This window comes from Ictalurus furcatus, chromosome 18 (genome assembly GCF_023375685.1).
Source record: "Ictalurus furcatus strain D&B chromosome 18, Billie_1.0, whole genome shotgun sequence".
NCBI lineage: Eukaryota > Metazoa > Chordata > Actinopteri > Siluriformes > Ictaluridae > Ictalurus > Ictalurus furcatus.
Genome location: NC_071272.1, coordinates 15,643,434 through 15,657,134, shown reverse-complemented (window position 1 = coordinate 15,657,134; position 13,701 = coordinate 15,643,434). Strand labels below are relative to the sequence as shown.

The window sequence follows — 13,701 nt, the reverse complement described above, 5'->3', positions numbered from 1 at the left end:
AACATATGGGTTTATGAGATTTGCAAATCATTGCATTCTGTTTTTATTTACATTTGACACAGCGTCCCAACTTTTTTGGAATTGGGGTTGTACTATGGGTTGATTCCAGAGTCAAAGGTCAGAAGCCACACAGAAGACAGCCAGATGGAAGCAAGGACAAGGATGACATGTTAGATATACAACCATCTTTCTCCCTTTGTTTTACAACAACAATTACACATAGTCATTCCATATGTTATACCTATTGACATACATTGTTTTACATCTATAAAATGTAAAGAAAATGCAATTTTCAATTGATAACTTAAAACAAAAACACACTCAAAATTCATAACTTCGACTGAGGCCATGCAAAGTAAAATAATAATAACACAATCAGTAGTTGAGGAACATCTATACTAGTAGTTCTGTGTTTCTTGTTCAGTCAGTATGGAGGAGCAAAGCTCAAAGGAAGTGCAGTCATTTGGCACAAGGCCAATACATGTTAAACAATACATAAACTTCAAAGGTTTCAACAGACCATAATTTACCAATATACAAAATAATGCCTTCATATCCACATATTAACATTGTGCAATTATGGAACCAAATCAAGAAAGAGAAATGAGGAAGACATGGCAAAAATATGGCAAGTAAAAGGAGATCAGTGGATAATAATAAAGATCAAATAAAGATCTAATAATACACTGCCAGTCAAAAGTTTTTAAGCAATCTATATCAACATTTTGGTGGCAAAGCATAATGCGTTGCAGCCTTACACCTCCATGGTCCCTGCTTCAATACCTAGCTTGGATTAATGTATGTGCGTAGTTTCGCATGTTCTTCCTTTGTGTATGTGGATTTCCTCTTGGTTTCCAGCTGCCTCTCAAAACATACTAGGTGTGTATGAATGTGTGTATGCATGGTGCCCTGTGATGGACTGGCATCACATCCATGTATTTCTGCCACATGCCTACAGTTTACGGGATAGGATCTAGATCCACCACAACCCTGACCAGAGTAAAGTAGTTACTGAAGATGAATGAATGAATATCTGAACAATTTTGATTGGACTGTAAACAGTGGGATAATTTGAGTAGGGAATAGCAACAAGTGAACTGAGAAAAGTTTGTGGCTTTTTATTTGACTGGAAACAAGCACTCATATACAAGTACTCAACATATGGCAATTTCTATTTCAGTTGATATTCATTTATTCATTCATTCGTTCTTAATATCACTTTATTAGTAATCACTTTATCCTGATCATGATCGCAAAGTGGAAATACACCATGGATGGGATGCCAGACCACCACAGGGCAACACACACACACACACACACACACACAATTAAGAGTAGCCAATCCACCTGTCAGCATATTTTTGGGAGGGGAACCTGGAAGAAACCCTTGTGGACAGCCCATGGGAAACTCAACACATAGAGCACTCTGAACTGTGGGGCACAGAAAATATTACATAATATAATTTTTTTTTAATGGAAAACATGTTTAATATTTTTCTTCAGAATCATTGATTGGCAGTGTCCATGTAAATCAACCTCCACAAGGAAGCAGAGATGAAAAGAATGGAACTGGAGCAGAGGTAACTCTCTTCTCACATTAATATACACTATCTTTATGTACAGATGTGAAGACTGCTGTTTTCTAGGCTACTCTCCTGATTGCCACCGGCTTTCCTTACACATCCCGATGAATGATCTTTGTCTCAGCCTCTTTGAGTGGGACATCCTGTGAGAAGATAAGTTGCATTCATTTGTTTATGTAAAGTAACTAACATATGAGAGAAAATGTAGTCCAAACTTTTTAAACACTTTAAACCCCCAGGTCTTGCTATTGGGTCTGGACTTACTGTACCTCAATCTCAATTCATAACAGTTATATAATAAAATAGAATAATATGATAATATCAAAATGAACAAAAAAATTAGACAAATAATATGCTTCTATTGTGACTTTAATATGATAAAGGAGCCAATAATGTGATGTAGGTGCTGCAGGACTAACACTATAATAGTGTTAAGGCATGTTTTATCACAGGTAATATTGTAGTTTAAAATAATACTACATACAGTGGTGCTTGAAAGTTTGTGAACCCTGTAGAATGTTCTATATTTCTGCATAAATATGACCTAAAACAACATCAGATTTTCGCACAAGTCCTAAAAGTAGATAAAGAGAACCATATTAAACAAATGAGACAAAAATATTATAATTGGTCATTTATTTATTGAGGAAAGTATTGAGGATCCAATATTATATATCTGTGAGTGGCAAAAGTTTGTGAACCTCTAGTATTAGCAGTTAATTTGAAGGAGAAATTTAATTTAATTGGGTTCTCTTTGTCTATTTTTAGGACTTGTGTGATAATCTGATTATGTTTTAGGTTAAATTTATGCAGATATACAGAAAATTCTAGAGGTTCACAAACTTTCAAGCACCACTGTACTTATCTGGACCTGTTCTTATTGGACAGTATTTTAAACAAACAGGAACCTTGGCAGAACCACATTTGGATTTTTTTTGTAATTGTAGAGAAAGGAAGAAAGAAAGAAATATAGATAGATAGATATATAGATAGATAGATAGACAGATAGATCACTTTATTTAAAGATAGTAATATAATATTATATACTGTATACACACACACACACACACACAGTGTGTGTAGCAGCTAGTTAGCATCAAACATGGATTGTTTATGTAGTTTCAATCCTGCAGCTTCACACATGTTATTCTTCTGCAAAAACAAACCCTTGTGTGTTATAATGATGACAGGAGTTGAGTTTATGTTTCTATGTACACTTATTCTGCCTGTAAAATTTTAATCTTGGCTGGCTCAAACATGTACGACCTCACTCAATTGGCCATGATGGTCTATGCACTGCAGTGCTACACAGCAAATGTGTGTATGATGCAGCAATTGGAGAAATTGATGCCTGCTTTATGTGCGTGTCTAGAAAGGTAATTTATAGATACAGTATTCTTTCACTGTCTTCTGTTAAATGACAGCCTTTTTTGTCTCCCCCTAGGGAAGCCTCATGTCCTCACTGCTGTGGGGGAGAAGGAAAAGACTATTGCCTGGTGCAAATCTGAGGCCGGGTAGTTGGAAATCTTTACTCTAGAATAGGATGTAATAATACAGTACAATATCTTATATTACATTATTATTATTATATTACATCATATCTTATATTATTGGCATATGTCTAAATATCATGCTACAAACTGCATAAATTTCACTGCCAAACCCAATATTTGCATTACCTTGAATGTGTTCTGAAGTATACGCAGGCGGTGCAGTTTCTCATTAAGCAAGGGGTCGTTACCACGGCGGACAAACGAGCGCTTGTACTCCAGACGATTGGTGGGCATGTGCTCATTCACAGGGGACAGACTGGCCCTCTCTAGAGCTCGATACAGGTCACACAGCGAATCAGCCTGCTGCCTGTGTTCCCGCTCCAAACCTGCAGGGCGCATCACAGAGCAAGAGTAATGAGCCATGACTTATTGATGGTATGTCAAATACAGGGCTTTTATTTACATGCCAGAGTGAAAACAAGTCACTTAAAGGTCAGCATGGTTCATGTGTAGTGTATGGGTTCATGGGTAGTAAGGTTTTCCTGGGTATTAGTGTTCCACTAACTGACTATGGCAGTATAGATGTTGTAGCGGGGAAAAAAAGACTAAAGATGATGGTTGGAGTTAGCCATCAGAAGTGCTAGTTGTGATGCTATGTTAAAATAGTAATACACACTAATATCAATTATATAAAATCCAGCCAGGGCATCTGTGGAACCCTAGATGAGCTCTTGCAAACGGGCCCTTTAGCATCATTTTACCTCATGAAGCTAAATCTGCCCTGACACAACACAAAAACATCCATAGAATCAATGCATACATGAAAATAATGAATTTTTCATAATAGGTTAAAGTAAAATTTGCCTAAATATTGTGTAAGCAACTGTGAATACAAGCATTACTCGCTAACATTACTGCTAACTTATACCAAACCCCAGCTAAGCTAGAAGCACTACAGCATTATTGTAAAAACAATATGGTATAATTTTAAAGTAAATGGTATAAATATAAAGAAATCAGTTGGTATAGGTTAAACAATCAAAAGTAAGATCAATGTATGAGATATAAGACAGAAATCAGTATATTAAGCAGAAAAACTAAAATCAAGCTGGTGAGATTATTTTGGTGAGCGCACTGAGCACCCATTTTCTTCTAGGCTTGCTCTGTCATTTTTCAGTGAGAACTCACACTCTCTACCCACATAGAGACACTGAGTCTGTACGTTGTATTCTTAAGTCTGTATCTTTTTGCCAATTTGTTGCTAGTGATCTCTTAAGATGTGTTGTTGAATTCCATGATGCAAGTCAGTAAAATAAAAATGTTTTTTTTTTTTAATTAGCTGGCCCAACTTGCGCCACAATTATAGATAAGATATGAAGAAAGAAACATAATTGTAGCGAGATGTCAGAAATGTGATCAAAAGAAAACAAATGAGAAAACCCTGCCTAATGAGATCATTGTTTTAGTATTGTATGTAAGCATGTACATTGATTGTATTCATCAGATGATCTTCATACATCTCGGCTTTTGTGATTCATCAGTAAAGGTCTGATTTTTGACATCTTAAACCCCTGGACTCTGTGAGATTTTTATTTTTTTTCATACAGCTTAACCAAAGACTCTCTAAGCCACCAAGCAACAATAAAGCAGAAAATGCAACCATTAGAGGGTCTCATAATGAACTAATATTCATAATTATAATAATAATGATAATGAGTCTTTATTGGTCACATATACATTACAGCACAGTGAAATTCTTTTCTTCGCATACCCCAGTATGTTAGGAAGTTGGGGTCAGAGCGCAGCGTCAGCCATGATACAGCACCCCTGGAGCAGAGAGGGTTAAGGGTCTTGCTCAAGGGCCCAACAGTGGCAGCTCATGTGTTAATATAAAGGGTAAAACTTATGAAGTGTTAGCAATTTAACAAGCACCAAATAGCATAGCTAGCTCCATTAGGATCCTTAGTTAACTGTATCTAAGTACCTAAGATTAGAATGATAATATTTGAATCTAATCATTTTATCATGAATCATTTGAAATTAATCATTTTATTCCACTCTCTGACAAAGAAACTAAGCTGGTAATTAATTAGTTCTTGTTGCTTAGTTAATGAGCCATTATCTTATACTTTATTAATCATATTGTTAAATATTGTCATATTTCTAGTGCTTGATATAATGATTAAAATTAAATTAAACTCAGACAGTACATCAATCTCAAGTCTCTGTTGTGTGTCACAGAGAAATGTGTACCATTTGATACATATATATCTGATGGAAATCGCAATAATGACTGAAAAGCACCTCCTTTTGATCCATGCAATGCCAAGACTTGCATATGACCTAATAGAAAGGCCTACATTACAGTACATGAGTAATGTGAGTAATCCTGAAGAGCACTATTTGAATATTTTTATGTCATTATTTATTTAAACACTCTGGATAGGGTTTCTGGTCCAGTAGTTGGCACAATTCTAAGAAATATCACACTACCTGTAGCTACCACTAAGGGGCAGTATCACATCTCTGAGTGGCAATTCTTACATCATACACCACAGTGTAAGATGTAAATGCTTAAATAAATCATTGTTTCATTCACACAGTAAAATATGATCCACCATGGCAAGCTGTTAGAGATTTGGGGTGATGAAATGTGCCACTAGAAGAAACTTCTGAATTTGCTGTTTAGAGTGGTTTGAGAAAGGCAGAGAGATGGAGATAGAGAGAGACATACAGGCCCTGGAGGGGGCATGAGGAGACATTAACAGAGGCTGAAAGTATTTCCTCATGTGCTCTGGGGCACAGTGTCTTCTCTGATAATGTCTTCTCTGATACAAGCATTAAAGCTACACTAAGTAGCTTATTTCTCTTTTCTTTTTTTTCAATATAAATAGAAATTACTTTATTTGATTGGAACTAATATAATTGGAAAAGGCCAAAATCACTTTATCACTCACATTAAGCACTTTTGGCACACTGCATATTTATATTTTAGAGGTAACACTAGTGATTTTTATTTAATTTTTATAAGTGTCGTCTATCTAAAACTGTTAAACTGTTTTACCCTTATTCCTTATGCCTGCCTTATTTAATTGCTATCCTGTATTATGTTGTTTTTGTGGAAATAATAGTTGTGTGTGTGTGTTGGTGGAGGTTTGGTGTGACAAGCATGCACACGATATGGTTATATAGGGTTGTCTTAGAGATGCACAGAGATGTAAGACTGCAAGAATATATAACACTAAATCATGAGATGTCTCATAAGACTCATAAAATTTTAGAGGAATGTACAGGCTCTTCTAATTCACTAGGAACTTATCCCCCATGCGTTCAGAGCACAAATAAAAACACATCAGCAAACTGAAACAGAATATGTCAAATCCGACCCGATACTAATCGAGCAGGCCAATACTGACGCAATACCGATATTCAATATTAGATCATGTACTTCTGTTTTGAGGAATGCTTAAGATTAAAACTATCTTCTCATACAAGTGTAGCAGGTGGAGGCACGGATTCGCAGGAGTCTGCAGTAGAAAGGTGGTGTGTGGGGGAAGAGCTACAGGTGTAAATGAGTAACATGGTACACCTAAGCCCTATCATGCCCCCACCCCCCCGGTATATTAACGTGATCTCTACTTCTTGCTGACTCTCCCCTGGACTGTAAGTTAAGATTGTGTTTATTTGCCTGTGAGCAGAGCAAAGCAAAAAAAAATGAGCAAACTGGAAAGCTGCCAAGTTATTTGTGTTGTCTTACATTATTAAAAACCTACCATGCCACAGGCACGAGCCTAAGAGCACTTTAACACTTGTTGCGTGTGAATCAGAGTGAAAATTATATGCTTGGTTCATTGCTTCACACTTCACATAATTCAACAAACCGATAAGCATGTAGGGCTGAAAAAAATCTTTGGCAAGTGCGCATAGAAATCACAAAAATTACCCAAGCACATAGAACATGGAGCTGATGTGAAATAAATGATTCTATAATGATACTAATACTTTAAGACATTTTGTGGATTGAGTGAAAACACTAAATAAAAAGCTCATGTATGATTTTATCTTAGGTTTGCTGTGCTTATAAGCTGTGTAAAGGTCACATTGTTGCAAAATTATCTCTTTTCCTCAATTATATGATTAGATTCATCCATCATCAGAGCCAGATATGTGTCATTATCATGCTAACACATTCTAAATAAGATGCCTGGCAGAGAGTTGGGTGGTGCGTGGTTGCTGAGTACTGAACGCCGTTGCAAATAACGAGTAAGCTTGTTCTTATTTATTTATTTTATCTTATGCAGGTGTAAGGGGCGGTTATTGTAGGCAGGACGCAAGTGTGGGTGCTTTATTTGCCCGATTCCAAAAAACCTAATCAATGTCAAAAACTCAATACTGTATATATAGACAAACTAATCAAGAACTAACACTAAACAGGTGGACACAATTGAGTATATAACCAATCACAAGACAGGGGTGGTGACAGGACTAGAACAGAAACAAAAATGTAAGCACATTGGTCCTGTCACCATGGGAACCGCAGAGCAAAGGGGCAATCTGTGACAGCAGGCAAGCGTTTTAGAGCATGTATTTCAAAAGTTGGTTTAGTTGGTTTATGATCTTGTCTAGTAAACAGGAAATCCTGGGTTTGAATCCCAGCAGTGCCTGATACACGCCTCTTCAGTGGTAGCTCAGTGGTTAAGACCATGGACTGATGATCGGAAGGTGAGTTTAAATACCAGCACCGCCAAGCATTTGCTTGAACAAGGCCTTTAACCCTCAACTGCTCAGTTGTATAAATGAGATAAATGTAAGTCACTCTGGATAAGGGTGTCTGCCAAATGCCATAAATGCAATGTAAATGTAAAAGACAATCAATTACTGATGGATAAAACCCAAAGCAAAGTCCCTCCACCCAAATATGCTGTCAAATATCACTTGGAAATACGTTGCACAGCTGGAATATAATGCATTTGAATATCTCATGTCTTTAAAATATGGACTGTCAAAGAATCATGACAGGATTTTAGTTATAATTCAATTGGAAAGGTGCCAACAACAACATTTTTTGCAGACAGAGAGGAAAAAAAATGATTTTTACCACAAAAACCCGAGCATATATCAGTGGATCTATGCGAACAGCATAAATGATAAAGTGTATAAATGATAAACAGCACAGAGACAACAGATGTGCACAGTTACAGGCCAAATGAAGACAAACCAGGACGACCAGTAATAGACCAACAAAAATATCCTTTCAGAGAGTTTCAGTTTAAGTCAGGCCAGACTGCCCCAGTAATGTGCTCACTGCGATTCTTCCCTCCTTTGAATTTCAGATTATTACCTGCATCTCTGATGTACGCCTGGCCCAGCTGGTGCTGCTGGACATCTCTGTGTTCAGGAGCCCCTGCTGTGGCTGCCAGGATGGCATGCAGGCCACTGTCACGTGGCAACGTAAAGCTGCGGTGTTTTACTTCCCTTCCTATCCGGGCTGTGGAAGGTAGTTGGCCGGGTGTCAGTGGGGTGTGGCGCTCGGGCAGTTGGCATCGCTGAGGTGGCAGGGTAGCCTGGCGTCGAAGTTCCACAGGCATAGCTCCATTGGGCTCCAGGAACACAGCATCCTCCAGAGGCAGAGATTGCAAGAAGTGTAGACCTGAACTAGTGAGTGGCGTCTCAATCAGGTCTTGCCATGAGCGCCTTTGGCTGGACGACTTGCGTGCTGGAGAGCTGGAGCCACTCATACTGGCACAATGGGGCTCGGGCTGGAAGTCCTCATGGGGAGACCGGGGCTGCACGGTCTCTGTGGATGGAGGCCGAATGTGTTTGGGCTCAGGATAGGGGCTCACCTGCTACAGGATGACAAGTGAAAAAGGAATTCTCAATGTAGGGTATGCTGAACACTTTGACTGGACATGCTTTAAATAAGAATACTGAGGTAATGTTAGCATTATAACCTGCTGGTTAGATAGCTGCAAGTATTTGGTCTCACATTTACCACTGAGTCTGATTTTAGCATTGGAGTTTTCAATTGTCATTGTTTTAGCATTTTAGACAGCCATGTCAAAAATGTACCATAACAACCTATTTTTAATTACTAACCTTACATAAGTTAGCAAGATGGCTAGCTCAATACATACATTGCATTGGTTGCACGGCTAAACCGTATTGTGCTTGCTATCTAGACCATGTAGGTGATGTTTAATTAGCCTAGTAATAACCTTTCAGAGTAATTGCTGCCTATTTTAATTTTATATGGTAATAGTTGTTGACCACCAAGCTAGCTAGATATTTAGCTATTTATGCTTAACCACTTCAGAGTAACACTAACCAGATACACTAGCTAATACCATCCATCCACCTTCAACCGCTTAATCCTTTTCAGGGTCGCAGGGGAAACCTGGAGCCTATCTCAGGGAGCATCGGGCACAAGGCAGGGTACACCCTGGACAGGGTGCCAGTCCATCGCAGGGCACACAATCACACACACATTCACACACCCATTCATACACTACGGACACTTTAGACACACCAATCAGCCTACCATGCATGTCTTTGGACTGGGGGAGGAAACCCCCGCAGCACGGGGAGAACATGCAAACTAAATGTGAAGCGAACGTGCTAACCACTAAGCCACCGTGCGCCCCACTAGCTAATACCTTGTTTTATAATGATATTAGAAAGCTAGCTATTGATATTTATAGTTATGACAGCTCCTCACTTTAATGCTAGATAGCTTGAACATACAGTTAGCTATTGTGTAGTAACTGAACCATTTTTCCATTTAAAAATGTTTTGACTATTTGAGACCTGGGAAAATTTGAAACCTTTTTTCTTGTAGTATTATATTTGAATCCTATTGAAAGTGGTTGAAATGGAATGATGAAAAGGAAATAAAGGACACCAGCAGCCATTAAAAGAAATGTAGCTTGCCTCTGTGGAGCCTCAGAACTGTCACTAGCTATTAGTCTTTGAATTTGAAATGGGAACACACTCACACACACACACACACACACGCACACACACACACACAAACACACAAACACACACACACACACACACACACACACACAGTTCTCCTGCATGGTATTACAAGTTGTCTGGTTTGTGTTTCTCTCAATAAGATTAGCAGGATCTTATACCACACGATCTCATTTAAAAAGCTCTTTTTGTCTCAGGATCTACAGCCACTAAGCTGGTCTCCAGAGCTTCAATAATTAATAAGTACTTCAATTGCCTTCTTCTTTCTCTTTCACATTTCATTTTTCATCTTTCATTTCTCCTCTGCTCCCTTCTGCATTTTATCTTCCCTTCCCATCTGTTCACACATTTCCCTCCTATCTTAATGTCTGAAACCTTCATCACTGTCTGACAAGTCCTTCAACATAGAGAACACAAAACATTAATGGTGCTTTTGCTTTTCAACATTAGAAAAAGAATTAGGTTGGGACACTGGTACGGGCAGAGGCAGGCTGTGTGACGTACTAAGGCAGGGTAGGTGTCGTAGGGTGGTGGAGGGCTGTTCTGTTTAGAAGACAAGTTCTCAACGTCCTCATGGTCGCTCTCACTCCAGTAGTCTGGGAGAGGACAAGAGACAGAAGAGAAAACAAAAAATATATAAGTATTTACCCATGACAAGCCACCATGCCAGTTAGCAGGCAGTAGCACAGTCCATTTCTACAACACTGCAGGTGGGTACTGAACATCCTGATGGGTAGTGAAGTTAATTCACCTGGTGGGTAGTGAAGTTAAATCCTTAACACTTTTGTTCAAAGGGCAAAATAAGGTAATTTCCTGTTTTGTTTTGTTTTTTTTTTTACTAATTTAATTCAAGTCTTTCTGTCCCAGAATTTAAGTACTGCACACCAGTGACTACTTACTTAAATAAAAGGACAGGCATGTACCAAAATAGATCATGGCTTACAAATGTTTAATGTTACTAAATACATGAAATGAACTACAATATAACCATTGTTTCTACCATCTATATTTTATTGATGCTTTATTGTTATATTTTATTATTGCTTTGTTGGAACGGCATTTTTCGATGGTAAAAGTATCTGTTTTGTGATGTCCCAAATACTTGGTCATGTTACTTCAGGAGCTCCAGCAGGCTATATACAAGACATGTCTATTCAGTTATTGAGCGCTCCACAACAAAAAGACAGAGGAAGCTCAAATTTCATATGTGGATAGACAATTTATAAATTTGAAAGATGACATGCAGCTTCTGTTTGATATTGTCCCTATTTTATTTATTCAAAAGCTATTTTGCTTATAATAGTCAGACTGTAGATGACTATTTTTAGACATTTATACCACTATAGGTAGCCTGAACAAACAAATCTCAGATATTATTCAGTTATTCATTTTTAAGCATATTATTCAGCAATGAATACATATTATTCTGTAACTAATACCGAAACTAATAGAAAACCATTCTGAATCTAATAGAAAATAACTAACTAATCATATTTCATAGCTTATTTTATAATGATATTTCGGAGTTAGTTATCAGTTAGTTTTCAGTTCATTGTAACCTGGTGCATAAGTGACATATCTTTTCTAATAGAAAATTGAGAATGTTCCAAACACTCAGTATACTCCTTAATAGATAAGACATCATAAGAAGTTTACATCTATTTATATACTGTTTAGTCAATACCATATAGATCAGAGTAACTGACATGATCAATGAAGTGTAACGGCAACCTCTCACCATGATCCTGCCGAATCCTCTCCTGCTCCGAATGAGCTGCTGCTGCCATGTTTAATCGACTCAGCCATCTGTTTATCGACAGAAAAAAAACAGCAGTCACCTGCAAAGCTGCTAAATGCTACCAAAATGTCACATCATGGAACCACTGATGTGCAATTATATTGAGTGAATTGATACTACACACACATACATACATAGGCACACATGCACACACACACACACACACACACACACACACACACACACACACAACCATTATTTCCTCAAAAACAACATAATACAGGGTAGCAATTAAATAAAGCAGGCATAAGGAATAAGGGTAAAATAGTTTGTAGATAGAAGACACTAAGAAAAAACATAAAAATCAATAGTGTTATCTGTAAAATATAAATATGTGGTGTGCGGAAAATGCTTAATGTGAATGATACAGTGATTTTTGGCCTTATAGAATAAGATTAGTTCCAATCAAATCAAGTCATTTCTATTTCTATTGATTCAAAAAAGAAAAGCAAAAGAAAAGAAAAATAAAATCACTTTAGCCTGTTTAAGAAAAGCATGATGGTTCCAATGATCTCTTACCTGTTCATATCATCCACATTATCTGCTGCAAAGTAGAAACTCTTGATCTTAGGATGACATGCCTTAAAAGCGCTTTAGTACAAAAGAGGAACAAAAATCAGCACTCCTGGAGATGCCACCATTAGCATAATTATATTTATGAGTCCAAAGATAAAGTGGAAAAAAATACATACAATTTCTTGCGGCATTCATTTGCTTGGTCAATTTTGAACTCAGGGAGACTGACAAAGCCTTCGGCCTTCTCGTCCTGCAAAAACACAAACACAGTGAATACTTCAGTACATATTCACAGGAGGTTATTATTATTATTATTATTATTATTATTATTATTAATGATAAATATGTACGTGTGTATTTTTACTAATTCTGTTAAAATGAGCTCATTTGAGGATTTTTGTGGATATCCACATATTACTTTATATGTAGGCTTGTCCATCTGTACCACTCAAGTAACATCAAAGACATTTATTTTCTACTCAAAACCTTACCTCCTCGTTGATGTACCAGTACAGGCAGGTGTCTTTCAGCACCACCCAGTACTTCTTCCACTTTTGAGAAAAGTAGCTCTTGGCATCCTTCTTCTTCCAGAGCCAGCCTGCACAATCTCCCTGTCCCAGATCTTTACAGGAAATCCTGCGCTTGCTGATGGAAGATAGTGAGCCAGCTACAAAAAGACAGAAGAGAAAAAAGAAACAGATTAAAGAGGTAAAATAATGGGATGAGCAATTACCATAAGCTCATACTTTTTAAACTGCGAAAAGAGGGGAACATCTTGTTTCTCACCTCTCAACTTCTTCTTTGACTTTGACAGCACTGAAGACTGATCAAACGTCTGCATAAAAATAATGCAGCTGTTACCCAAATGAGTGTATGCTTAAAGCAAGAATTTGTGAAAAATCAAATTGTGACAAATTCATCCAAAATCTTTTCATAAATATATGCACAAATTTTCAAAGAATCACTTTAAACATTTGTGATGCTATGTATTGATATACTTAAATTAACAGTTATAAAAAATAGCACAAATAGTGTGTATTTATTATGTGTATGTGTATCTGTTTTGGTATATTTATACTTTTAAGCTTTGGGAGGCAGGGCCAAGAAGGCAGAATGATACTAAATTGCGCTAATAATCATAATAATAATAATAATAATAATAATAATAATAAAGATTATGGTTGCCCGAGATGGCCGGTCCATAACATTACAGCTATATTCTAAGTTTTATTCATTTTTCTAGATTACTAGTCCTTATAGGATTTTTGTGGATGTTTTTGTGATTGTTGCAGCCAAAAATGCTCAATTTTGCTGTGTTTTTTTTTTTTTTTTCCAA

The 13,701-nt window shown here is 37.2% G+C and overlaps 1 protein-coding gene across 1 annotated transcript in view; it reads right to left on the bottom strand.

The window, feature by feature from the left end:
* Positions 1-1,441: 1,441 nt before the first annotated feature.
* cnksr2b (connector enhancer of kinase suppressor of Ras 2b) overlaps positions 1,442-13,701 on the bottom strand; it is a 50,195-nt gene continuing 37,935 nt past the window's right edge. Inside the window, exons 14-22 of the mRNA XM_053648952.1 lie at positions 13,152-13,200; positions 12,857-13,032; positions 12,542-12,615; positions 12,369-12,440; positions 11,790-11,857; positions 10,556-10,647; positions 8,418-8,922; positions 3,263-3,462; positions 1,442-1,726 (exon numbers count right to left, since the gene is read on the bottom strand). Of these exons, the coding sequence (XP_053504927.1) occupies positions 1,676-1,726; positions 3,263-3,462; positions 8,418-8,922; positions 10,556-10,647; positions 11,790-11,857; positions 12,369-12,440; positions 12,542-12,615; positions 12,857-13,032; positions 13,152-13,200 (1,287 nt within the window). The 3' untranslated portion in view covers positions 1,442-1,675. The remainder of the gene's footprint in view (positions 1,727-3,262; positions 3,463-8,417; positions 8,923-10,555; positions 10,648-11,789; positions 11,858-12,368; positions 12,441-12,541; positions 12,616-12,856; positions 13,033-13,151; positions 13,201-13,701) is intronic.